The sequence below is a fragment of the Zootoca vivipara genome, chromosome 14 (assembly GCF_963506605.1).
Source record: "Zootoca vivipara chromosome 14, rZooViv1.1, whole genome shotgun sequence".
NCBI lineage: Eukaryota > Metazoa > Chordata > Lepidosauria > Squamata > Lacertidae > Zootoca > Zootoca vivipara.
In genome coordinates this window covers 41844217-41868587 of record NC_083289.1, presented here as the reverse complement: position 1 = coordinate 41868587, position 24371 = coordinate 41844217, and the positions used below count along the sequence as shown (strand labels likewise).

The 24371-nt window shown below is 46.3% G+C and overlaps 1 protein-coding gene across 4 annotated transcripts in view; it reads right to left on the bottom strand.

The window, feature by feature from the left end:
- The window catches only part of PRKAR1B (protein kinase cAMP-dependent type I regulatory subunit beta), a 152572-nt gene that overhangs the window by 30640 nt on the left and 97561 nt on the right, over positions 1 to 24371 (bottom strand). For all 4 annotated transcript variants that reach the window (XR_004693528.2, XM_060282444.1, XM_035130525.2 and 1 more), the window contains one exon: positions 49 to 130. Coding sequence is in view for 3 of the 4 variants with exons in the window: in XM_060282444.1 (XP_060138427.1) it covers positions 49 to 130 (82 nt within the window). In the remaining variant the exon portion in view is untranslated. The remainder of the gene's footprint in view (positions 1 to 48; positions 131 to 24371) is intronic.

Genomic DNA, 24371 nt, shown 5'->3' with positions numbered 1-24371 from the left:
AATAAACCTACACTTGCTTGTCTTTCTGAAATAAAATTGGGAATTTACCAAAATAATCTGATGGTCCAAGCCGTCCGACTTCCACATACTCTTCGTTGTCAGATCTGCGCTGGAGAACGGAAGCTGTGCCCTGAAAAACAGAGGCAGAAAGGTTTGCTTTACTTGAATGCACAAGTCTGGGAGAGGGACTGTAGCCCATCATGATTTGTGTGTAGAAAGTCCCAGGATTAATCAGTGGCACCTCCAGTTGAAAGCAGTCCAAACCCCTTTCACCTCGGTCACATGACCTAGCAACCTGGTAGAACTCAGTTGTTCCAAAGGCTGTTGTGAGTCAAGTACCTCCAAATTCTTCCTGGACAGAGTTTGGAACAGGGGTAGTTTAGGCTGGCTTTCTACAGATAGGGTTGCTCAGATAATTCCCCCTTCACGTTTCACACTTCTCTGAATTTCACAGTTCAGTTCTGTAAGGGTGACTCCGTACAGGGAGCCAGCCCCCATCATCCTAACATCCACCTCGCCAAGCACAGGGAGCAGCAGTGGGTCTGAAGCAGCCAGGAGGGAAGGGAGAGACTCGGAGGGAGGGAGCAGCCAGCGTGCGGAACGATGGGAAAGCTCGGGGGGGAGAGATGTAGGCAAGGCCTCCAGGATGCTGGAAAGCCCTTACACCACTTTGGCCAGGAGGAGGCTGAGAGGGCATCACTCCTTCTGGCGCAAGAGTTAAGGAGAGCACTGCGACGCAGGTCAAGGGGGAGGCGTTTTGGGGTGCCCTGACTACTTTGCTGGCGTAGGAACAGACGTACGCCATTGCCGGATTCTGGTTAGGACTGAGAGGTCATGTTTTAAGCTATCTCTGCACTGTAAATACCATGCACAATAAAAGTCTTTAAAGACAAACTGGACTCAAGCGGAGTTACTCTAGAGTAGCCACGACGACCCTCTGACAAGTTCTTAGTTCAAAAAAAAGTTCAACGCATTTTAAGATGAGCATTTAAGGATAAAACACACTTAGAAACGCATATGTTTCAGAACACCTTGCTCAGCATCGCAAAGAAGTCTGATCACTTGGGCAAAGTTTGGTTTGTATTCTTGAAACATGTCTGTGAAGAGAGAGGCAGTTGTCTCACTCCCCTGGCATCTCAATCATCCCCTTAAAAGGTAAAGGTAAAGGTACCCCTGACCGTTAGGTCCAGTCGCGGACAACTCTGGGGTTGCGCGCTTATTTTGCTCTATAGGCCGAGGGAGCCAGCGTTTGTCCACAGACAGCTTTCTGGGTCATGTGGCCAGCATGACTAAGCTGCTTCTGGCAAACCAGAGCAGCACATGCAAACGCTGTTTACCTTCCCACCAGAGCGGTACCTATTTATCTAGTTGCACTTGACGTGCTTTCGAACTGCTAGGTAGGGAGGAGCGGGGACCGAACAACGGGAGCTCACCCCATTGCGGGGATTCAAACCGCCGACCTTCTGATCAGCAAGCCCTAGAGTCTGTGGTTTAGACCTCAGCACCACCCACATCCCATCATCCCCTTAGCTCAAGCTATCTATTGTATCTGTTTTAGCACTGTGCTTTGTGCTCACTTTGGGATCAGTCATGCTCTGAGGCTGTTCTTTATTACTATTGTAATACCAAGGGGGAAAACCCTATGAAATAAAATATTAAATTGATGTAAGTTATAAGGTGGAACATCATCATTTATCATTCCAGAACTGAATAGATATTGCCCATCTTTCTATAAATTTATTGCCTCACTATATACTGACTGCATTCCTCTTGTATGCCAACTTCAGCATTAGCAAAACTTGCCAAGTTTTCTTCAGTGACGGAACGGAACCGACATGTGGAACCGACACAAAACTCATCTATCCCTACACACTACTCACAAGAAACCTATGGCTGTTTTTTGCTTAAATTTTCATTTGGCTTTAAAGAGGAGTCTCGCCGTCTGATGAGTCTCGTGTTTGGAAGAGTGTGCCGGCCAAGTGAAAGGGCTAGAGGGCAGCCTGCAGGTCTGCACATTTTGTACGACATGCCGAACTACTGCCCGATTAATACCTGCTGCTCTCAGTGGCCGAATAGGAATAATCTCCCAGAGATTATGGCCATTCTGCAGGAGAGCCTTAATCCCTCAGGTACTGCCTTGCATTCTGCCAAATCTTTTTCTATGTCTGCCTACACACCATACAGGTGAAGCACATTCTCCTCTCCCCACTTCACGAATCCTGGGAATCCTCCTTAACAGAACGACAATTTACAGCACCGTGTTTTTAATTAAAAAAACTACAGTTCCCAGGATTCCTTGGGTGAGATGTGCAGCTATAGTGTCTTCTACTCACTCATTCAGCCACCAGCTTTGAATGCGGAATGAGCAAGGTCTCGGCTGGAAAGGGTTGTTGCCAGTCAGAGTGGACAATACTGGGTTTTAGATGGACCGAGTGGCCCGAACTGGCACAAGGTTTCACATGTTGCTATTAAAAAAATAAAATTCCCTTATTGCGGCCAAATGCTCATTACTCAGCCAAATAATTTTGTCTGTGCTATCTGGAAAAGAAAGCTCCTTCATTTCTAAGATTTATTGCAGGCAGGGAGGGAGAGATTGGCACTCCTGCATTGCGTAAGGGAAAAGAGAAAGAATAAACTACCCTGTCTGGTCTCAAACCTGATCTCAAACCTGGTCTGGTCTCAAACCTGATGCTTGCAGTGTGTCCTCACAGCCCCTCGCTCTCCCTCCACATATCAGAGCCCAATAGCAGAGAGTTTTCTGGAGCAACCTTTTCTGCCACCCAGTTGCCTTCTGAATCTAAGGGACGCTGCAACTCTAATCTGCTGCAGGAGGGCAGAGACGGCCAGCCTCCCCAATATTAAAAAAAGAAGATGGAGAAGGAGCAAAATATCTCAGTTTGGCAGCAGAGAGCACTGCCTATTCCAGAGGCATCCCCCCCCATTCTTGTTTTTTCAACAGTCACATTTTCTGCCTCTACCCAGCAAGAATGGGCCTACTGCAGACCAAAGAAAGCTTCTGATACCCAGACAACAGGAAGCAGATGTGAGATCAGATTATATCATTTCACCTCTTGCTGCAAAGCCCTGCGCTCCACAAATGCTTCCTGGAGCACTGCTAGGGGTGACCCTCCTGGAAACATGGTCTTTTCCAGGGCGCAAAGGACAGGATGCTCATAATTAATCACCAACAGCCATGCCATTTTACACTTGGGATAAAACCCTGTAGGATCTTCCATCTCAATGAATCCACATTATTCCGTCCGCTAAGGATGTGAAGACCAGTTGTAGAAACACTGATAACATAACCCACTAACGGTAAGCCGTTGTCACTCGGTGATGCACAAATATTGATGTTTCCAGACCCATGCTGCTTCCCCAAAACTTCTTCTGATTACCCTAAATGGTTCCAAACCCTTTGATATGGACAAATATGAACATAGAAAGGAAAACAGGGTCCTATGGTTTCTGCCGGGGTTGTCAGTCCTTCAACGGTTGTTTCTAAATCAATGGGGGCCATTTAGTTCATGAAAGAATCATTCAATGCACATCATTGCACCTTAGCGCTGTTCAATCAACTCTAATATATTTCATAGATTTCTAATGAAACCATGGAAACAACAGGCTATTTGTTTATAGTGAACAATGGCTCCTGGGGAGATACAAGTAAACACTGATTTATTCTTAATGGCCACTGCTCAGGCATTTTTCTGCCTATCTAACAAGACGACTTGGTGCTGGGGGAGATTCTTGAGCAGGCATCTCCAAACTGCGGCCCTCCAGATGTTTTGGCCTACAACTCCCATGATCCCTAGCTAACAGGGCCAGTGGTCAGAGATGATGGGAATTGTAGTCCAAAACATCTGGAGGGCCGAAGTTTGGGGACGCCTGCTCTTGAGAGTCCCATAGACTGCAAGAAGATCAAACCTATCCATTCTTAAGGAAATCAGCCCTGATTGCTCACTGGAAGGAGGCTGAGGCTCCAATACTTTGGCCACCTCATGAGAAGAGAAGACTCCCTGGAAAACACCCTGATGTTGGGAAAGATGGAGGGCACAAGGAGAAGGGGACGACAGAGGACGAGATGGCTGGACAGTGTTCTCGAAGCTGTGAACATGAGTCTGACCAAGCTGTGGGAGGCAGTGGAAGACAGGAGTGCCTGGCGTGCTCTGGTCCATGGGGTCACAAAGAGTCGGACACGACTAAACGACAACAACAAGACCACAATTGTTATTTCCTTTCTTCCTTTCCTAATTTTTATACATTTGAAATTTAACAACCTCACAAATAAATGTGTGCCTATAACTTGCAGCCCCACAGACTTTGAATTTGCTATCACAGATTGGCCAGCTACACTTATAAATAAAGCTTCCAGACCACGGATTCAGCCTGAGACTACTGTTGTTGCTTAATCTGCCTCAGCTGCAACAAAACATGTCTCTCCCATTTTGGTCTCTACAGCCACAGCAGGTGCTATAACTCTCTAATGGTTTGATTTCACCCCCAAAGGCGCACTCCTCCATTTTCTCCCGAGACAGAGGGATGTCAACAACAGCAATGTTGCTTTCAGTCTACAAACCATACGTACTTGATTTTGCCCCTCCAGCCCAGCAGATTTGCCTTCTGTTTCCCATTGGGGTGGAATAGCATGATAATGCAATTATGTGATTTACATAATTAATTCATAAATACATATTTTCACCAGAGCAGACACCAAGATGAATAGCATAGTTATGGGCAGAAGCATAGCTGCCAAGTTATCCCTTTTTTACAGGGATTTTCCCTTATGCTGAATAGGCTTCCTCGCGAGAAAAGTGAAAACTTGGCAGCTATGGGCAGAAGATGAACTGCAGCAGAATGGAAACAACACTGTGTGTGATGGATACAGGGCAGAACGAAAATTGATGGCTTCTTTGCATATGGATCTCACAGACTTCTGGACGGTAATTTTACAGTATTCGAATTGAAAACACTGGTCACGTGCACAAGGGCTCATGGCCTCCCTATGTTGCTCACTTAAGACTTAGTGTGTCAGTCGTAAAGTTTCGCGGCTTTATCTTTAGGTCCTATGAGCTCCCAACACTTCAAGATTGAGAAGGGCGTTTGACCTTGTGAGCAGAGAGGCTGGCCCTCCAGGCTAATAAATGTTTGGGGACTGAAATGATAAATCTTTGGTGATCTCAGGAATTTTGAAAAAGCACAGGAGGGTCCCTCTCTTCCCAGTAACTGATATCATTGAGCCTTTTCTCCTCCTCTCCAAGTAAATATGAGCATCACATTGCAAAAACAACAGGAGTCACTGACCTAAAAACAGGCTGCCTTTGCCACCCATCCAGGATCCTTGCTTCCCCTCCCTCTCTGCCCCATGCACCTGTCTGCCTCCCCCTGCCCCCTGCCAACCACCCCAAACACTCCTTTATGGCAAACCATCTCAGTTTGCAGCAAAGCGCAGTTATTTCCTAATGGCTTTCAGATGCCCCGGTGACTTGCTGCGGAAAAATTTACAGCTTATTGATGGCGTCATAATTTAGGACATTAAAAATGAATTAAAATTAACAGCCCATGAACTTGCATCCCTTCTGAAGTTATGGGGGGGTTTCTCCTACAAAACAAAACCCACCAAATCACTGAATGATGCTTCATTTTGAAATGATGGAACATGCACCAAATGCTGGAAAGACCTGGTTGCAAAGCCTGATTCATAGGAATTAGAAGCTGATATTTTACTTCCGGGGTGCACCCATAGTTTGCAATTTATTTTCATACCTGTGGTACTTCATTTACTGTACATATTTGATTTAATACCTGTGTGATTGGTTTTTTTTTAAGTTTTAAAAAGTTTAAGAGGAAAATAACTCAGTTATTATATAAAGTAAGAGAGAGAAACTGAAGCAGCATATGATAGCCAATGATGTGTCCAATTCTGGGCACCACAATTTAAAAGGTATGTTGGCAAGCTGAAATGTGGGCAGAGGAAGGAGACCAAGATGATCAAGGGTCTGGAAACCAAGCCTGATGAGGAAGGGGTGAAGGAGTAGGGGATGTTTAGCCTGGAAAAGAGGAGACCGAGAGGAGATATGATAGTCATCTTCAAATATCTAAAGGGCTATCACATGGAAGGTGGAGCAAGCTTGTTTTCTCCTGCTCTGCAGGGTAGAACCCAATGGATTCAGGTTACAAGAAATGAGATTCGGACTAAACATTAGGAAGAACTTTCTGACAGCAAGAGCTGTTTGACAGTGGAACAGACTCCCTGATGTGGAGTCTCTTTCTTTGGAGGTTTTTAAGCAGAGGTTAGATGGCCATCTGCCATGCATGATATAGTTGAGGTTCCTGCATTGCAGGGGGTTGGAGTAGATGGCACTCAGGGCCCCTTCCAACTCTACAATGCTAGGATTCTATAAATTTTAAATTATGGTTTCAATAATAAATCAGAAGCATGAATTATATCAATTGATGAGTGTGCGCTGTTTTTCCAATAAATGTTATCTGGTTTTGAACAGAGCCATTGCATGCTTTTTCTCTTAGGCAGATACAACTGATGCACATTCCTACAACTTATTTTCCCATTGAGGCAAACTGTGGAGTTGTTGTTTTTTTTTAAAAAAAAGGAACTGCTCTTTTAATGAAATGCTATAAACTACTGCCACTCCTTTGAGTGCTGCTGGGAAGCTCCCTACAGCTGTCGCTAACATGGCCCACCTGCCCAGGCTGAACGAACCAGGTTATAACAGCTACATCGACTTTCTCCATTACAGCACCGCTGCTGAATTTTGGCTTAGCAAAGAAACTACTGAACATTTTACTAGTGTAAAATGTGGAATAGTATACCAAAAAGAAAAAAGAAAGAAAAACCTAACACAAAACAAACTTAGCTACCACTTAGCATGAGCCAAACGAAAGCACAATCCAAGTCACGGCGAAGTCAATGGAAACTCTTCTTGGCTTCTGCTGCTGCAGTTGGACAAAACCCCGCGAGTGCAAAATACATTTACGGCACAAAAGTATATATATTTTTTTCTCCCATCCTCTTTGGTCATGTGTTTGATAATTTACCAGAAATTGACTGACTGACACTGTGGCTCATGGTCATTATTAGTTTGAATTAAGGTGGTTATTGAAGCTGCAACTGCTGGAATTACAAGTTTGGAAACGCAGACAGACTAATAGCTCCAGCAGATGGACCGAGATTCAACCCAACCTCAAGGTGATGTTTTTAAAACCCAAAAAAAACCAGTTTTAAGACAGAGCAGCTGTTTTTAATTTAAACTCTACACCGGCGTAATTTCAAGCAATTTCGGTTCAGTTTCACCGGCCTTTCCTTGCATGCCTACTACAGCTTCTTGTCTGTTATAATGATTACCCCCTTTTGAATCAGGGTTGCCTGGACAGGCCTCACATTTGCATTTCAAAAGCAAACACTCTCTTGGAGTGATGTCCACCAACTGACTCGCTCTTTTCTTGGTCCGTGAAGATTAATTCGACATTAATGTGATGAAACAGGCATTTCTCAATCTGTGGAGACACCAGCTTCCAAGCAACAGGAAGAGCTGGTGACTTCTTAACAAAATTGTAAATTATTCCGTGCCAAGCAGCCACATGCTGCTTTGTGAATGATGGGCTCAGTGGAGGAGGAGTGCCAAGGATCTCCAAAGCCTGTCGGTGCCCTGGGGAATTAATAAGAATCTCGCAGAAACTTTCAGCAAGGACAGAGAAACATATCAAACAGGACTGAACCCATGTCATAAAGCAGCATTGTGGTGGCAAGGGTTCGAATTTTTAGAACACAATTATTTTATAGGATCTACACTGGCTACATTTCCGAGCACAATTCAAAGTGTTGGTGCTGACATTTAAAGCCCTAAACAGCCTTGGCCCTGTATACTTGAAGGAGCGTCTCCACCTCCATTGCTCAGCTTGGACACTGAGGTCCAGCTCCGAGGGCCTTCTGGAGGTTCCCTCACTGCGAGAAGTAAAGCTACAGTGAACCAGACACAGGGCCTTCTTGGTAGAGGCGCCTGCTCTGTGGAACACCCTCCCTTCAGGTGTCAAACAGATAAACAACTATTTGACTTTTTGAAGACACCTGAAAGCAGCCCTGTTCAGGGAAGTTTTAAATGTTTGATCTTGTTTTTAATATTCTGTTGTGAGCCGCCCAGAGTGGTTGGGGCAACCCAGTCAGATGAGCAGGGTATAAATAAATTATTATTATTATTATTATTATTATTATTATTATTATTATTATTATTATTGGTTTATGTTTTACTGTGTTTTTAATATTTTGTTGGGAGCTGCCCAGAGCAGTTGGGGCAACCTAGTTGGTTGGGCAGCATATAAATTATTATTATTATTATTATTAACTTCTATCTAGGGGTCTTCTTATGGTGCTGGAGGAGACTCTTGAGAGTCCCATGGACTGCAAGAAGATCAGACCTATGCATTCTGAAGGAAATCAGCCCTGAGTGCTCACTGGAAGGACAGATCCTGAAGCTGAGGCTCCAATACTTTGGCCACCTCATGAGAACAGAAGACTCCCTGGAAAAGACCCTGATGTTGGGAAAGATTGAGGGCACTAGGAGAAGGGGACAACAGAGGACGAGGTGGTTGGGCAGGGTTCTCGAAGCTACGAACATGAGTTTGACCAAACTGCGGGAGGCAGTGGAAGAAAGGAGTGCCTGGCATGCTCTGGTCCATGGGGTCACGAAGAGTCGGACACGACTAAACAACAAGGGGTCTTCTATCTAGGGGTCATTGCTTGGTCCTGAAAAGATTTGCACTTTGTCAATGCATATGTATGGATGCAAATGTAGGTCTCTGGACAAATTGAGATGGTTGGGTACATGGAGTTTTCCCGCCGCTCTGCTTTGCGGTATCTGCAGCAGCCCTGTTTGTGTGTGTGTGTGTGTGTGTGTGTGTGTGTGTGTGTGTGTGTTAAGGTGCTTAAAATGGGCTCAGTAATAAAGCACCTGCTTTGCATGCAGAAGGTCCCAGATTCCACCACGGCATTTCCAGGGTAAGGGAGGAAGTAAGGCAAACACTTCACCTCCCTTCCCTCTACCTGCAGGAACCTCTTCACATAACGCATGGGTATGCAAACTAAGGCCCGGGGGCCGGATCCGTCCCAATCGCCTTCTCAATCCGGCCCGCAGACGGTCCGGGAATTGGCATGATTTTACATGAGTAGCATGTGTCGTTTTATTTAAAATGCATCTCTGGGTTATTTGTGAGGCACAGGAATTCGTTCATCCCCCCCAATATAGTCCAGCCCCCCCCCAAGGTCTGAGGGAAAGTAGACCGGCCCCCTGCTGAAAATGTTTGCTGACCCCTGACATAATGCATGCTAATCGCTGAATCCAGCTTTTCTGGGCACAAACATTTGATTGTAATTAAAACACACACAGATGAAATGTCCACCACCGGTCAAGGTATACACCCTCTCTTGCAATGACTCAGGCGTTCTAAAAAAAGCGCTCCCTGAGTCTAATTTGGAAAGAATAGAGAAAAGATCAAGGAAGAGGAATTTCCTGGTGATTAATGGGCAGGCGGGTGGAGCCATGTCTGGGCTTTAACCCTGCCCTTTCGTGGGTCCCTCGGAAATGCCTCCTGGCCTTAGTTGTTTTTACTGCACTCTAGTCGTGAGGGATTGTGCTTCTGAGAAGCATCCCTCCACCTCCCCAGCCTTGTCGCTATTTCTGTGTGTGCCCAAAAAAGATCAAGCTGACCTCCTCCTCCTCCTGCTTCTGCGCAGGGAGCCCTTTTTCACTCGAGGGCCACACTGCTGTGTGGGCGACCTTCCAGGGGCCACGTGCCAGTGATGGGAAGGGCCAGGCAAGAAAGTGGGTGTGGCCAGAGGCTAAAGTGGGCGGATCAGCAAATGCAGATTTCACCTTTGTACAGTGCACTGGTTTGTACCACATTCAGTGTGACACACACACACACACACACACACACACACACACACACACACACACACACAATCTTCCATCCGGGAAAGCACGAGGCATTACCTGAGTTCAAGGACACATTCCAGCCAGGCAAAAAACACTTGGATTGTGAAGCAGGACAAGTGAGGGGTGTGGTTTCGAGGGCCAGAGAGAGGCTTGGTGCTTAGACCGAAGGTTCCTCACCCCTACTCTAAACCATAGTGGTTATTATCGTCGCATCATCATCATCATCATATTGCTCAGAAACGTACCAGGAGCCAATGTAGGTCCCAGCAGCTGCTCCCAATCACCAATTTGGCAGCCGCTTTCTAGATTAGCTTTAGTTTCCGAGTCACCTTCAAAGGTAGCCCCACGTAGAGCGCATTGCAGTAGTCCAAGCGAGAGATAACTAGAGCATGCACCACTCTGGCGAGACAGTGCACAGGCAGGCAGGGTCTCAGCCGGCATACCAGATGGAGCTGATAAACAGCTGCCCTGGACACAGAATTGACCTGCACCTCCATGGACAGCTGTGAGTCCAAAATGACTCCCAGGCTGCGCACCTGGTCCTTTAGGTGCACAGTTACCCTATTCAGGATTATTATTTTAAAACCAACACATTATTATCATTGCTCTTGTAAACTACTCACCGTCGACATACAGAGCATGTCACCAGTTGCCATAGGGTTGTATCCAACTACGGTAAGTTCTACTCAGAGTAGGCCTATTAGAATTAATGGATCTAAGTTAGTTATGCCCATCTATTTCAAGCTATCAGGAAACATCCCAGTCCTGAGGGTGAAAAAATGATCCCAAGGAACTTTGTGCCTAATAAAAAAATAACAAACGCTTGCTATTCGGAGGAAAAAGCCAACTTTTAATATTTTCTTTCTCATTACCACGCGCACACACACATACACACACACCCAGAAAGAAACAAGTGTGTCTTTAATTCTCTCAACCACACTGATTAATCTACAGTTCAAATCAATTCACTCTTACAGCCCTACTCGCAATGCTGCCATGGCGAGACAATGAGAGAACCCTAAGCGAGAGGGAGATCCACAACTACGAAAGAGGGGAATCTGTCACCCTAAGAGACAAACTGGACTATTTAAGTGCATCAACACTGAAAGTAGCATTCAGGTGTCAGCCCAGAAAGAATCACCTGAAGGATACATCAAAGGCCTGGAAACGATGCCTTATGAGGAACGGCTTAGGGAGCTGGGTATGTTTAGCCTGGAGAAGAGAAGGTTAAGGGGTGATATGATAGCCATGTTCAAATATATGAAAGGATGTCATATGGAGGAGGGAGAAAGATTGTTTTCTGCTGCTCCAGAGAAGCAGACACGGAGCAATGGATTCAAACTTCAAGAAAGAAGATTCCACCTAAACATTAGGAAGAACTTCCTGACAGGAAGAGCTGTTCGGCAGTGGAATTTGCTACCAAGGAGTGTGGTGGAGTCTCCTTCTTTGGAGGTCTTTAAGCAGAGGCTTGACAGCCATATGTCAAAAATGCTTTGATGGTGTTTCCTGCTTGGCAGGGGGGTGGACTGGATGGCCCTTGTGGTCTCTTCCAACTCTTCTATGATTCTATGACACTTTGCCTGTGAAAAAATAATAATAACCACCAGTGTCTGTGGGAAAACAGCAGAATTAACATGCACCCTGACACCAGATCTTTCTGTGCCAAGCAGTGTGGCGCAGGGCCAAGCAGGCTCTGTTTTCCTCCTTCAGACATGCCAGCGGACAAAGCCCTAAAAGTTGCAAAAGGGGGAGAAGAGACTGTGGGGGGGGGTTGAGGGAAATGTTGCATTTTAAAGATTCCTCCACTCGACAAAGCTCGCCATTCTCTTTTGCTTTCTCTCCGAAGCCAGGAAATGTCCACTGAGTCAACATATAAAAGCAGCTCAATAATGGCTTATTCATCAGCTTCTTCATATTTGGAATTGACCTTATGCAGCTACCATGTTCAGAGCAGAGACGCTGCAGAATTGCCGCCTCCTCCCAAGTCAGCAGGATTGAATGCAAATAAAGGAAAGAGGGAAGAGGAGATAAGATTTTAAAAAGAGAGAGAGAGAAAGAGACGGGGAGTTGGGTGGGTAGGATTGGAAAGGTGGAGGCAGTGCAGAGCAGCCCTGGCTCGAGTAACCCATCCCCAAATGCCTTTATGGAGAAAATGGTTTTAAGCCAATAATATTGTATTATGGTCAGGTTACTCCCACCACCACCTGCTACCCTGTGAAAATATTCAGCAGACAGCAATGCACACAGACTGAGCGGAGGGGCGGAGCGGGAAGCACAGACAGGCATCATAACTAAAGCCTCTCAAAGGATGTTAAGGTTGGTGGCTGGGGCAGCAGCTATGGTAGGCTAAGGAAGCGGTGCCTGAGCAGGAACGGAAAGGAGACGTTTCTGAATATCTTGTCCTTCGGGGAAGGGTCATAGCTCAGCGGCAGAGCATCTGCTTTGCATGCAAAAGGTCCCAGGTGCCATAACCCGGGACCTCCCAGTAGGAGTCCCTCCTTTCCGAAACTCTGGAGACACAATGTTGAGCTGGACACACCAGCAAGGACAGTGGAGAAAATGGATTCAGATCACATTTAAAGGCAAAGTCGGCACTTTCCGAAACAATACACAAGCCAAAAGGCAGCCCACCTTTTAAAATACGCGCCTCTCTGGATTTTTCAGTGCAGTTCTACAGCCAAGGGATGTGTACAAGAATGCATATACAGTACAGTGGTACCTCGGGTTACAAACGTTTCAGGTTACAAACGCTTCAGGTTACAGACTCCGCTAACCCAGAAATAGTACCTCGGGTTAAGAACTTTGCTTCAGGATGAGAACAGAAATTGTGCTCCGGCGGTGCGGTGGCAGCAGGAGGCCCCGTTAGCTAAAGTGGTGTCTCAGGTTAAGAACAGTTTCAGGTTAAGAACGGACCTCCAGAACTAATTAAGTTCTGGACAGTGGTACCTCCGGTTGCGCACAGAATCCATTCCGGAGCTCTGGTTGGATCCCGAGGTGCGCATATGTGGAGGTGCCGCTTCTGCACATGTGTGTGGTGTGTACAGAACTTCTGCACATGTGTGTGCGACAAAACCCGGAAAAATACTTCCGGGTTTGCTACACACGTATTCCGAAGGATACGTAACCGGAGGTGAACGTAAGTAGAGGTACCACTGTAATGGCGCAAAGTGTGAACATGCATGTAACAGTGACAATAACATACAAAGATGCATTCCATTAGGGGGAATTGTTTTGCACAAATTTGTATCTTGGGCCAAATCGCACACAAAGCAAGTATATCAGGAGAAATTCACACTAAAATGCTGGTGAAGTCATAGAACGGCAGAGTTGCAAGGGACCCTTAGGAACATTTATTTCAGCTCCCTGCAGTACAGGAATATGCAGCCGTCCCACAGGTTTAGAACCTGCAACCTGGCCATTATCAGCACCACACTCTTACATGGCTGCCAAGTTTTCCGTTTTCTCGCGAGGAAGCCTATTCAGCATAAGGGAATTTCCCTTAAAAAAAGGGAGAACTTGGCAGCTATGCACTCTTACCAACTGAGCTATCCATGGCAGGGTTAAACAAGTATTTGCCCATCCCTATGGACCAGTGGTCTGACTCAGTATAAGGTTTCTGGTGGGGGTGGAATTAATCATTTGGACACAATCCTTAGAATTCAGCCACGTCTGGCTGGATGGGTGTTGCACAGCTGTTAGGGTGGAAAAGAGACTCTGTGTCATTTAAAAGTGTACAGAGATGATTCTGTCCAGCAACAGCAACTATGTAGCTCTCAATACTTGCCTTTGGCTTAACAAGTGGGCATTTGGGGGATGATCATGAACCCAGTTCATTATTAGCAGAGACATCACCTTGCTGACAAAGGTCCGTATAGTTAAAGCTATGGTTTTCCCAGTAGTGATGTATGGAAGTGAGAGCTGGACCATAAAGAAGGCTGATCGCCGAAGAATTGATGCTTTTGAATTATGGTGCTGGAGGAAACTCTTGAGAGTCCCTTGGACTGCAAGAAGATCAAACCTATCCATTCTAAAGGAAATCAGCCCTGAGTGCTCACTAGAAGGTCAGATCCTGAAGCTGAGGCTACAGTACTTTGGCCACCTCATGAGAAGAGAAGACTCCCTGGAAAAGACCCTGATGTTGGGAAAGATGGAGGGCACTAGGAGAAGGGGACGACAGAGGACGAGATGGTTGGACAGTGTTCTCGAAGCTACCAACATGAGTCTGACCAAACTGCGGGAGGCAGTAGAAGACAGGAGTGCTTGGCGTGCTCTGGTCCATGGGGTCACGAAGAGTTGGACACGACTAAACGACTAAACAATGAACCCAGTAAAATAGTTCCACAAAGAGCATAGCTAGACACAATGATATATGTAGGTCTGCCATCAGAAACTGTCTTGCTGGCAAGTTAAAGCCCTCCATGACATTTATTTTTTTTACAGAAACATTGTTACCCCATCTTTCAGTCCAGATACCCTTGATGTGGCCTGCACCAACACCCTTCAGCATTAAAACTAATCAGACAAAGAAAAACACACAGCCAACTTTGCAAACAACAATAGCATAGCACAATTAAAATCTGAGAATACAAAATTTGCAGGACCATAAAGCAGGAAAGGTACTGAACTTCATTTGCCCCAGCCCCAATGGTTGGTGAGAAAAGCCACATCTTTGCTGTTCAGTGAAAGGCAAGCCGCTGAGAGGCTGGGCGGGTCTCTCTGGGGAGGCCATTCCATAACCTATCTGAGAAAACCCTTTATCTGGTCTCCACCCAGCATCCTTCAGACAGAAGCAAGGGCCATACAGCAAAATTTCCCTTGATGATCCAAGTGCACCGGCAGATTCACATGGGAAGAATGAATGAGCAACTGACCACAAGATGGGAAGTGGTCTTAAAACTGAGTCAGGTCATTGGTCCATCTGTTGTCTACACTGACTGGCAGTGGCTTCTCCAGGGTTTCAGCCAGGGAATCTTTCTCAGCTCCTATCTGGAGATGCCAGAGATTGTGCCCAGGACCCCAAAACATATGCTCTCAGCTACTAGTTGGTCCTGGGAAAACTGACTTCTGTCCTGTTGCCATTTCTCTGCCCTGCTCCATTCCATTGGCTGCCACTGGCAAGGTCAGGGTTACTGTCCATGTATAAGGATTACTATACGGAGAGTAGGGAGAATTCAGCAAACGTTTGCTATTGCCTGCAGAAACACCATATTAATTAATGTCCAGATCTCCCTGAAGCTCCTTTTTACTGGAAACATGGCTGAAAAGTCCTCCACAAAGGAAAACTCGGTTTAATCCATCCCAATACCCAGGGTGTTTCTCCACTTAACATCATTTTCAAGAAGCCATTTCCGTGGTATCTTGCATAGGGATGTTGCAGGATTCTGACAAAAACAGAAATGGGAGCGGAAATTTCTGATGTTCGCTTGCCCAGCACATGCTCTGAACAGAAATCAAGCTAGTGAACAGAGTTTGTATTTTCCCTTGTCAGGCCCGGCTCTAGGGATAGTCTCGGTGGTGCAGGGCACCAGGGCGCTGGGCTGGCAGGTGGGCGCTACGCGGCAAAGCCGCACGGAAGACATGCTGTGCGCTGTGCCCACCCACCAGGGCGGGGGCGCCGGAGCGATCTCCGCGCCACAGCGCCAGGGCGCCCAACCTGCTTGAGGCGGCCCTGGCCCTTGTTGTAGCTTTCAGTCCACTAACTGACTACATTTCTTCCCCTCCTGCACCCATTTGCATTGTATTTCCTTAGCAGTGAAATAAATGGGGTGGGGAAATGTAATGAAAATGTGATTTACATACTCTATATCAGTGCTTTTTCCCTGGGGGGTACGCATACCCCTAAACATTTTGTGAATCTTTGTACTTTTGTCCATTTACTGTATTTATTTTCCCTTATTTCAACCATAAAATTGTGGTTTTCTTGAGTCAAGATGAGAGTACCCCTAAACATTTTTTTAGGGGGGGAGCACTGTTCTAGATAATTAACTATGTAAATCATGCAAGTTAAATTATTTTGCAACAGCAGACAATGAGACAGATAACAGTTTTTGGTGGATGATGATGATGAATGAAAACAGTGAAGTACGCAGGACAGAATGAAAAACAGTGCCTTCTTACATCCTTAACCTTGAAGCAAGGATTGGAGGGAGGGGCTCTGCTTCTGACCATTTCCTTTGGGCAGTCTCTAAAAGACGGGATGGATCAATACCATTGGTAACAGAAGGTTTGTGTGTGTGTGTGTGTGTGTGTCTGTCTGTCTGTCTGTCTGTCTGTCTGTCTGTCTGAAGCTTAGACTGCATAGGGATATCTCAAATGCATTTTTGAATATTTAATCGACATGTATACTGGCAATATTCAAGAGAGCATCCCAGCCCCCATTAGCATTCTCAAATCTCAAGAGAGTTGTTTACCATAGGAAGGAAGCTGTGCTAAGGAGAAAAATGCATTGATCTCTCTCTCTCTCTCTCTCTCTCTCTCTCTCTCTCTCTCTCTCTCTCTCACACACACACACACACACACAACAAATTAAGGGGCTGTGATTGACAGCAATGGCCAGCTTTTGTGAGCGCTCCTGCTTGAATGCTTGCAACATCTGTAGATGTTCCTGCTTCATGTGTGAACAGGGAACAGAAGCCCACGTATGCCACAGCCATGTTTAATTTGCCTTTCAGCGACACCAGCTAACTGGGTTCAGTCCAGAAAGAGGAGTAAGCGGGATGTCCTAGCTGCACCATCCATAAAAGGGGAAGTGCCAAGACAACTTGATGTTCTCAAAACTTTCTGAAGTCCAAGTGATCTGTAAGACGTGACACTTGTCAGAAGTGAATGCAGGCTAGATTTACACACCCGGATACATCACCTTTCCCCTTCTAGCTATCAAAGGAGCCTGTGGTGAGAACTGTTAGCTCCCAGCATAGTTAAGAACGTATCGGCATTTCCAGCGTAAACCTCAATTTTAAGGGGTTTATGAATCACATGTTTTAGATTACATCTGGATGAAGTTGAACTGCTTGGAGGAAGCTGTCATCCCAGATGTGAATTTAAAAGCCAGCCATACTGATTTGTTGTGCTACATGTTGAGCATGCGAAAGAGAAGCTTTGAGGACTTAAAAAGAAGTTTCTTCTGGACATTTGTGGATTCTTTTTATGTTGCAAGGCTGGGAAAGGTAGCCCAAGTAAGGATCAGTCACCCAGGTTTTTCAGACCACCAAACCACATATGATGTGGAGGAGAATCTTTTCATGCGTTCATGAACTCAACAAATCCCATCCCTTCGGTTCCATCATCTTTATCCTTTCTGCTCCCTTTACCTATTGCTAAAACTTTTTTCCATGTTCCAGTCACCTCTCACCTTGACTTGAACATGGTGGACATGATTTCTGCCCCCTGATCCAATTGGGCAGAACCGCCCATGTATGCTTCTGAAATCCCTTTAATCCATATTCACTTTAGTCTCTTTCATTCCAGACCAGGGTTTCCCAAACTTGGGTCTCCAGCTGTTTTTGGACTACAACTCCCATCATTCCTAGCTAGAAGGACCAGTGGACAGAGACGGTGTTTGATGTTTTACTATGTTTTATATATGCTGTAAGCTGCCCAGAGTGGTTGGGGAAACCCAGCCAGATAGGTGGAGTATAACAACAACAACAACAACAACAACAACAACAGCTGACAAACACAATTCCAACCATGAGCTCTATCCAACAAAGTTAGAGCAGACCCACTGAAATCAATAAACCTAATTAATAGGCACAAATTAATAGGCATGTCTAATGCCTGCAGACCTTCCAAGTGTCCCTATTTTCCAGGGACAGTCCTGGATTTACAGAAACCGTCCCAGTTTCTGATTTGATCCCAGAATGTCCCGCTTTTCCTGTGGATGCCCCTATTTCCATTGGAGAAATGTTGGAAGGTATGCACTTATTCATTTCTATGGGTCCATTCGTGAGTAGGACATGCTGGACACAAGGACGGAGCTCCTCTAGGGCCTAATGAACTCAAAGAGGCCTGCTCCCAGGTGAGTGGAGTTAGCACTGCCACCTTAGTTTGTTTGTATTGAATGAAAGGATGACTGTACGGATCACTGGGAACTAGGGGAGGGGGGAAAGGAAGCCGAGAGGAGATTGCTGCCACAGCCGACTCAAAACATGGATGACTGTGGAGGGTTCGTGGCACAGCCTTTGTAGCTCCTTCTGGACAGCCTTCCCAGTCCTTGTTACTAATTAATCAGGCTGTGTTTCTTCAAGAGATTACCAGGCCTGATAGCAAAGTGTGCCTAAGGTGGGCCTTCGGCTCCATTCAGAAGACATTTACCCAGAAGTTCTCATGCCTGGCCTGGCTATGTTTGTGTGTGTTCAACCCAAAGGGGTCCCTCTCAGGTTAAGATGGCAAGCAGTTGAGAGCGCACACCATTCCTTCGTTCCTTGCAGCGTCAGCAGTGGTGAATCAGCTTGCATAACAATAATAATAATAATAATAATAATAATAATAATAATAATTTATTATTTCTACCCCGCCCATCTGGCTGGGTTTCCCCAGCCATTCTGGGCGGCTTCCAACAGAAAAATGAAATAAAATAATCTATTAAACATTAAAAGCCTCCCTAAACAGGGCTGCCTTGAGATGTCTTCTAAAAATCTGGTAGCTGTTTTTCCTCTTTGACATCTGTTGGGAGGGCGTTCCACAGGGCAGGCGCCACCACCGAGAAGGCCCTCTGCCTGGTTCCCTGCAACTTGGCTGCTCGCGACGAGGGAACCGCCAGAAGGCCCTTGGTACTGGACCTTCTGGACCTTGGTACTGGACGATGGGGTTTTTTAACTGAGCAGGCTGTAAGGCAACATGAAGCACCCAGGCCAAGAGGCAAGCAAAACCAGCATGCAACAGCGACAAACCAAAAAAATCTGAACCATTCTGGAGTTGAACACCTTCATCTGCAACAAAACATGTCTCTCCCGTATCGATCTCTACAGCAGGCGCTGTAACCTTCCAATGGCTTGGCTTCATCCCCAAAGGTGCACTCCTTCATTGTCTCCAAAGACAAATGGATGCCAGGACCTCACTCAAGCCTGGATTTGGTTAATCACTAAAATAATATGCATGTTACTGTGATTTATGAAGCAGAGTATTATTATTATTATTATTATTATTATTATTATTATTATTATTATTATTTATATATTTATTTATTTATTTATTTTATGTGGCAAAAATGATAAATGCTCTGATAAAAATGATGTTGTTTCCAAGGTGGCAGTGAAAGAGTTTTGGGGATGGGAAGCTCAGAAGGTCTTCATCTGATGAAGCTAAAAGATGCTGGTCCTATGTGCCAGATTGAGCCCATTCGGCGTTTGTGTGTCCAGCATGTACACCCAGGAATAATAATAATAATAGGAATTTTAGTTACATTTCTTATTTTTCTGTTGGGTACTTTATGTTTATTATATTCATTTTCTCTTAAGCCACCTTCAACCTTGGGGCAGAAAGGGAAACAAATAAATCTGCACTTAAAAATCTGCACCTGTTCTCATTTAAGGATTAGATCTATTAATCACTGCAATCAATTAGAAAGTTAAATGGCGCAATTACTCAGCCTTAAGAGCTCTAGACGTTTTACCCATGGCCTGTAATTTAAGTAGAGGGAACTGGTTTCCAGCATCCACAACTCGCCAAAATCAATGTCAGAATCCCTATCTGATGTGAATGTTGCGATGGCGAGCCTGGAAAACCTTTGATAGCTTTGCTCAGCCTTCTCCAGCTTGGTGCCCTCCAATGGTTTTGCACTACAATTCCCATTAGCTGCAGGCAGCAAGGTAAGTGGTCAGGGGCGATGGAAGCTGGACTCCAAAATATATAGAGGGCACCTGGTTGGGATTAGACTGGATTAACTGAATTGGATTAGTTTATTGTCGCAGAGGGGCATAGCAGGCAGAAAGTGCCCAGGCTGCCATTGGCTGAGATGTTCTAAGGGTCTTTGGCTCCTTTAACTCAGTGGAAAACTGGGTCTCTATAAATTACATGAACTAATCTGGCATCGTCCCCTTGCTTCCTTTTTAATTGCACCCTCCTCCATCTCCCTAACGTTGCTTGAATGGTTTCCCATCAACAAGATGGCACTTAGCCCAACTGCTAATCCAGCATGAAGTTCTCAACATGCAACCGATATCAGGGGGTTGGGGGAGGGAGGGAGGGGCGGCTCTCTCAGCATACCGAGAGGAGTTCCATGACATAACTCCAGACCATATATGGTGCTTGCTGACGAGAACTAGAGCCAAAGGATCTGATACGGGGGAAGCGTGGGAGCTGAAGAAGCCAGGATGGGCTGCCACAGCTGTGGACTACGGCATTCTCGGGCAGCTGAATCAGACCAGCTCCCTCCTTGAGGCTGTGCTACCAAAGCTAGCCTTGGGAGAGGTTCAGGTTGGAGTTCCTGAGAAAACTCCCACTCCGAAGAAGCGTCTGCAGATAACTTCCCATGAGGCCACCTCGACACCTTAGCCTTAAAAAATACAAAAGAGCAGGAAGCTGGGAGCACAACAACCAACTCCTAGGGGTTTGTTTGTTTTTTTTGCGGTGGCCAGGCCCCCACAAAACTGACGAGCATTCCCATTCAAATTGTATGTGTCCACTGCGTTATGTGATCGGTTATACGGGGCTGGGCTTACCTGGGCCCACACAATATTTTATTCAAGTTGGCACCCCTGGCTGGGAGACATCGTGATATGTGGCTACCGTACTTGCTCAGAGTTCAGTGGGTTTAAGTTCTCCAGCACGCCCTTCCTTGTGCTGTCATTCCCTCCTTCCTGTCAATTCTTGATTGACCTAGAACAGGGATGGGGAAGCTTTCGCCCTCCAGATGTTGTTCCAGTCAGCATGGCCAATTGTCGGGGACAAGGGGAGGTGTAGTTCTGCAACATCTGGTGGGGCACAGGTTCCTGGTTCCTGTCTAAGGCCTCACACCATATATTTAGAGCTCGGATACCACTTTAAAAAGTTGTGGCTTCCCCCAAAGGATCCTGGGAGCTGTTGCTTGTGCTGAGAGTTGTTAGGACAGCCCCTGTTCCCTTCACAGAGCTACAATTCCCAGAGTTCCCTGGGAAGAGGGATTGACTGCTAAAGCACTCTGGGACATGTAGCTCTGGGAGGGGAATAGGGGGCCTCAAACCCCCTGTGGTAACAAAACACAGCTCCCAGAATCCATTTGGGGGGGGGCATGACAGTTTGAAAGCACTGATACCACTGTAAAGTATGGTGTGAATGTGGCCTTAGAACAAGCATCCCCAAACTGCGGCCCTCCAGATGTTTTGGCCTACAACTCCCATGATCCCTAGCTAACAGGACCAGCGGTCAGGGATGATGGGAATTGTAGTCCAAAACATCTGGAGGGCCAAAGTTTGGGGATGCCTGCCTTAGAATTTCCCACCTGCAATTCCATCAAATATGCTCAATACACTTGCTGTGTAATACAGTGGTACCTCGGGTTAAGAACTTAATTCGTTCTGGAGGTCCGTTCTTAACCTGAAACTGTTCTTAACCTGAGGTACCACTTTAGCTAATGGGGCCTCCTGCTGCCGCCAAGCCGCCGCCACGCGATTTCTGTTCTCATCCTGAGGCAAAGTTCTTAACCCGAGGTACTATTTCTGGGTTAGCGGAGTCTGTAATCTGATGCGTCTGTAACCTGAGGTACCACTGCAGTAACACACACACTTTCAAAAAGGCTGCGGCTCAGCGGTGCAGCACATTTTTTGCAAGCAAAAGGTCTCGTGTTCAATCCCTGGCATTTCCATCAGGAGGCGAGTGATGGGAGAGACTCTTTTTGTCCTGGAGCTGCTGCCAGTCATAGCATACAATATTGGGCAGGACGTGTTATAAGCCAGCTTCCTATGTCCCTAAGTCATTATAACAAGAAACGGATAGTAAATTCAAGGAGGCTGCATTCCCACAACACTTTATCCCGTTTCCCCGAAGTTTCCTTACGTGATCATTTTTGTGCTTTATGTGGTCTTTCACATGACATAAAAGGTACTTCTGGGAATCTAGAGGAAGTTTGGGGGATGGGGAAAAGTGAACATTTTTATTTTATTATATGGGTTTATTTCGTGGGAAGCTGTAGGATTCAATCTGAATAATGCTTAAATCAATAGCCTTGCTTAGTATGCTTTTGGTTTTATTTCCTTGGGGTGGGTGGGTGGAATTAAAAGTAATGGTGATCCAAATAAACGGGCAGGTTTGTACAGGGAGAGAAGGTCCACTTATGTGGCCACTTTTTACACTTATGTGTAAAAAGAGGTGTGCTCAGGAACATTATTAGGACTGGGGACTGGACCAGTTCCTTGCCCCTTGAAACCATAGTGTCTAGAAAGAAAGGTGATGCTTTGCTTCCCCTTGTCTCAGGTTGCAACCCATTTGCCCCGCAGAGCTTACTGGAAACCAGGAAGAAGAGGCTCCTACCTGCTTAGCTCTGCCACTTTGTCCGCAAATTCGGGACCGGTGCTAGGGTTTTTTGCACCCTAGGCAGAACACCTTCTGGTGCCCCCCAGGGGGTGAGAGCGAAATAGCGAGCGAGAGGGAGGGAGGGAGGAGGTGAGAGGGAAATAGTGAGAGAGAGGGAGGGAGGGAAGAGGGAGGAAGGAGAGAGAAAAAGAGGGGGGGGAGGAAGCCTGCTCTTGTGAGAGTGCCCTGAAAGGAGCGCTTTCGGGGCGCTGATCCTGTTGCCACCTCTTCCCCCGCCCCACAGTGAGCTGGGGAGAAGGGAGACCCCTGAGAGAGGTGGCGACAGGATCAGCACCCCGAAAGCGCTCCTTTTGGGGCACTCATCCTGCCGCCGCCCCGCCACCTCTCGCAAGAGCAGGCTTCCTCTCCCCCCCCCCCGCAGGCTGGCCAGCACCCCCTCCATTTTGGCGCCCTAGGCAACTGCCTAGTTCGCCTAAATGGTCGTGCCGGCCCTGCGCAAATTAGCCTTCCCAAACCCAAGTGCCGGGCCATTAGCAGCACTGATTGGGATTGCTAATCTGCCAACATCTGGAGAGCACCAGGTTGGACTGCATTTCTGCTATGCGGCACTGGTTCTAATACGTGCAGAAGATTCCATTTTTAACCTGCGACGTCTGCCAAGGCTGATGGCAAGCCCTTCCCTTTCTCGATGCCATGGGATTCCCCCAGGTGGAGGGAAGAAGACATGAAGAAGATGCTTCACTCTGAGCCAGACTCTTGCGTCCAACCTAACTCACAACTGTCTACTCTGACCACTTCAGGATCTCAAGCAGAAATATGTCCCAATTGTGCTTATCAATATCCTTTTCAACAGTTCATGCTGGGGACTGGAACTGTGATCGTCTGCATGCAAAGCAGGTGACCACTTCCGCTTCCATTTCCTAAGGACTGGGGAGGAAAATCACCTGTGTCATAGCCACTACACCAGACCTGTATAACTAAAGCAACGTGCGTTGGGTCCATGAACAACAGCTCTTCAGACAGCTGTTTCTCTGAAGGGAGGGTGGAGATTGCTTTATGGTAGGGTGGAGACATCAGCAGTTTGAATCTGTCCCACCTCACTGTCCCACCCACTGCTCACTAACATTATATATGGGGTGGCTTTATAGCCGAACTGCAAAACTAGCAGGAGCCAGCTAAATATACAGCCTGACTCTCGAAAACAAATACCTTAAAAGCACACACACCAATGAAATCAGAAAGGCAAAAATCTCCTGAGTGTTGTGTACACACACACACAGTGATGATAGTTTATGATATGGCTGGAAATTTGTGTTTTGTTTTCGGGACTGTGCATCTGTTACGAGGTTCACTTGCCAAAATATAATTCTTTATGGCAACAAGCGTTGCACGGCGCTTAAGGTTCTGCACCTCAGTGCCAGGAATCTCAAATGGGATAATTCCATGACCTTGAAAATCCAGCAGATACATTCCACATCTGCCCAGGCTGGGAAAGCCTGATGTTGTTGTGTGAAAAAGCAGGGTGGGAAACAAGATCTCAAAAATGTCTGAAGGCAGACAGGGAGGGGGAGGGGAGAACTGACAGGAGGTTTTTAAAATCCTCCCCCCCCCAACCCCGCCAGCCTTTGTTCACTAGCTTTCACAGATCAAACTGCAAACCTGTTACGCACTGGGAACATAGGAAACTTCCGTATACTAAGGTCAGATTAGTTGTTTACATAGCCCAATACTGTCTGTGCAGCAAGTGTCCACTAGAGATGGACACGACAACCTGTATATTTTGTTCAGTGTCGGTTTTGAATGCATTCAGTCCGAAATCTGTTCCATCCCATTTAAATCATGCATTTAAATTGGGTGCACACATTCCCCTAAAAGGCACATTCTGAATGCATTCCCCTACAAATATGTTTTGTTTCTGTGCACTTTCTCCTAAAATACATGTTTTTGTATGCATTTTCGCTTTGAAAACACATG